Here is a 3413-nt window from a genome sequence, read left to right on the forward strand (position 1 = left end):
GGGATGTCGGCCATCGAACTTAAGTCTGACCTGCCTGGTTATTCTGGTTCTCATGAATATCACGTTGACTTTCCTGTTGCTGCAGTCGGAGACTTGCCTCCCGATCATAATGCCGAGGGATTTGGGATCGAACGCTATAACCGAGTGGAACCTCGGCACTTTAATCAAAGAGCCGCAGCAAGAGCAGCAGCAACAATCGGACTGCGTCACACAAGATTACCAATCGTTGCCAGTTGACGCGACCGAGTTAAAATTGAACATAAATCTCGGCAGATGGGATGCTCGTAGATTGTTCCGTACCTTCGACCACATCCTCGTTGGATCGAGTTTCGTTAAATTGTCACGGGCGTATCGGGTTTGCCTGGCTACGCAGAGCTCCGTCGAGAAGCTGCACTCGATCGTCCAGGCGGCGCACCACTGGACGGGGCCTATGTCGGTGGCCTTGTACGTGGCAGGCGACGAGGAGTTCGAGGTTCTTCAGAAGTATCTGATTTACCTGAGAAAGTGTTACGAGCCGATACGGGAAAGGGTGGCGTTCTCGTTGGCCGTGCCCAGGGTTAGACCGGTGAAGAGGCAGCCGCGTGAATTTGACCCGCCCGACATGGTGGATTGTGCCAAACCCGAGGGGACGTTGAACGAGTTGATGAATGGAATATCGAACGAGCAGGCCAACTGGCGGATACGGAACGCGTACCCCCAGAATCACATGAGGAACCTGGCCAGGAAGAATTGCCAGTCCGATTACGTGTTCCTGACCGATGTAGATATCGTGCCGAGTTTCAATTTGACCGGCGCCCTCGATGAATTTCTTAGAGCCGATACCTGTGATAAGTGCGCCTACGTAATACCGACGTACGAGCTGGACTCACGCGTCAGATTTCCGCAGAATAAGACGGAATTGGTGAGGCTGGCGAGGAAGGGGTTGGCCAGACCCTTCCATCAGAAAGTCTTTATCCATAATCAGTTCGCCACCAATTTCACCAGGTGAGGACGTTTCTTATTTATTTATTCTTTTTTTTATTGTTTGTTTAATGAATAAAATTGTACGTTCGTTTAGATGGATACTGGATACCTCTCCTAATCATAAAAGGTATGGAAATATGAAGAGTGGGAAGGTGTACGTCAGTCATGACGTGACGAACTTTGAATTCCTTTACGAACCGTTCTACGTGGCAAAGGATATCGTTCCGGCTCACGACGAAAGATTTATGGGTTACGGATATACCAGAAACACTCAGGTATGAATCTCTCACACGGATATTATTTTTTGAAGGAAATATAAAGTAGAATGGGTAAACAATTGATAAAACAATTGGTAATAATCTTAAATACAAGAACTTATAATAGTCATTTCTTTTGATGAAATTTCAAGGCAGATATCGTGCTGTTTATCAAGCAACGTAATTACTTTATTCATTATTCGTAAATAATTCAGCATATTTGTTGTTTCGATTTGTTTGTTCGAGCCCGACGATTCGTTGACGGCACATACCCAACACTACCATCGCATAAGTGCAACACGAGCTCCTAGGATTTGTTTTTCCTCCAATAACAAAATAATCGTTAACTCGAAACGAAAATTTTCGCAAAGGATAAAGTAGTTTGAAAATCGCCTTAAGAATCGCCGATTAAACCTTATTGGTCAACTTTCTGGAAACGTTATTGTATAATTTAATTTAACGTAGATTCAACTCAATTAGACATTTGCCGTTAATTTCAAAACTTCTTCCCCGGACGGAACTAATTTGAACGATTATTTTTAACCGAAAACGAAATGAGCGCGAATCGAATTAAAGCACAGAGAGCGAATTAAACAGTTATACTCGTATCGTTTCTCACATTGTCGAGAACATTCGAGCAAATGTGAATTCGTGAATTGAGCGGCGGCCGATATTAAAACGTGGCAAAAATGGGAAAAAAAAAAAAAAAAATTAATGTATATTCACGCGATACAGGTCGACGATAGGGGAATGGTGATCAGCCAGGAAATATCTCGAGAGTGAGAATTCGAGGGGAACACATGGTAGTTTGGTAGTACGAACTCGGGCAAATCCCACGCGCCAAGGATATTAATTGAATTACATATTATCGTTGCAGGCGTTATCGCACGATGGAGGCTCATTTTGCTGAACAAGCATTATTCAATTTAAACTTGATACATTTCCTACCGTCTAATCGAAACCATTGTATATCAGAAACGTACGCTTGCATTCTGATATCCGTATGTAGATTAATTCTCCTCTCAAACCGTATTTTTCATATCTATTAATAGTATTTCAGAGTGTCAAGTTATTGGATTATCCAAAGATTCTTTCATCGAACTGCTTAGAAATACCAGATTTGATTTTAATTTTCTAATTAAAATAATAGAGATTTTATATTATTAGCACTTATATAAAAAAAAAATATGGTCAATATTGATTGGTATTTAATTTTCTGCAATATTTGTAAGTGGTTTTTTCTGTTGTTGGGATAAAAAATACGTAGAACGTACGATATTTACTGTTTGCTTATCTTTTATGAATATTCAAATAACGTGTTTTTATTGGTACATTGCGATAACATTTATTTTATAATATATCGCATGAAGTATACAATAACTATCGATGCAATATTTACTTACATCGAGTTGTAAATTTCATGATACAGTATCTCTGTTTCGTTCGATTTTTCATAAAAAAATTTCGAATTATAAATAAAATTATATATTCTATATTCGAAAATTGAGAATCGTGGCCTACATATATTCATACCACCAAACTTTCCCCCCACTTTCACATTTATATCTTCGTATACTTCTATAACCCAATTACGAGGAGGAATTGAATATAATGGAATAACAATAATCGCAATGAGGTAAAAGAAATTCACAACAATTCTTCATAAAAGAAAATTCTTAAATTAACCCCAATAAGTTGTAAAGTTTCCATCTCCTTTATATACATTGATGTAATTCATTTCTATCACGGAAACGAATATTTAAAACAGAATATAATCGCGATTGATTGAAAAACGATTCCAAGGAACACGAATTTTGAACGAGTTCCATTTATCAGAATTATCCAATTGCTCGACTGATCGTGAAAGTTTTATCAATTCAACTAGAACAACGAATACAATAAATCTTCCTCCTTTCAAAACCGATCAAATTTTCGAATCCATAAAGGATCCACATGAGAGAATAATTCCCTACGCTCATCTTACATCACGTATCCTCGAGTAACGATCTATCGATCTATGCGACGCACGCAACGCGGGGAAAAACGCGCGCAGACACGCGTGATAACGCATTTCGTTCGGTTTTTTTTCCCCCAATGGCGGTGTCGGGGGAAGGGAAAGCCGTTCAGGATTCCCTGGGATGGAAATAACGAAATTCCATCGTGCGGCGAAAATCCGGGCGCAGCGTGGCCCGC

General features: G+C 39.9%; 1 protein-coding gene across 1 annotated transcript in view; it reads left to right on the plus strand.

Annotated features, from left to right (window-relative positions):
• Window positions 1-3413, plus strand: part of LOC102673967 (beta-1,4-glucuronyltransferase 1) — a 26163-nt gene that overhangs the window by 13376 nt on the left and 9374 nt on the right. The window contains exons 2-3 of the mRNA XM_006624793.2: window positions 1-984; window positions 1058-1238. Of these exons, the coding sequence (XP_006624856.1) occupies window positions 1-984; window positions 1058-1238 (1165 nt within the window). The remainder of the gene's footprint in view (window positions 985-1057; window positions 1239-3413) is intronic.

Source organism: Apis dorsata, unplaced genomic scaffold, assembly GCF_000469605.1.
Source record: "Apis dorsata unplaced genomic scaffold, Apis dorsata 1.3 scaffold_1124, whole genome shotgun sequence".
NCBI classification, from domain to species: domain Eukaryota; kingdom Metazoa; phylum Arthropoda; class Insecta; order Hymenoptera; family Apidae; genus Apis; species Apis dorsata.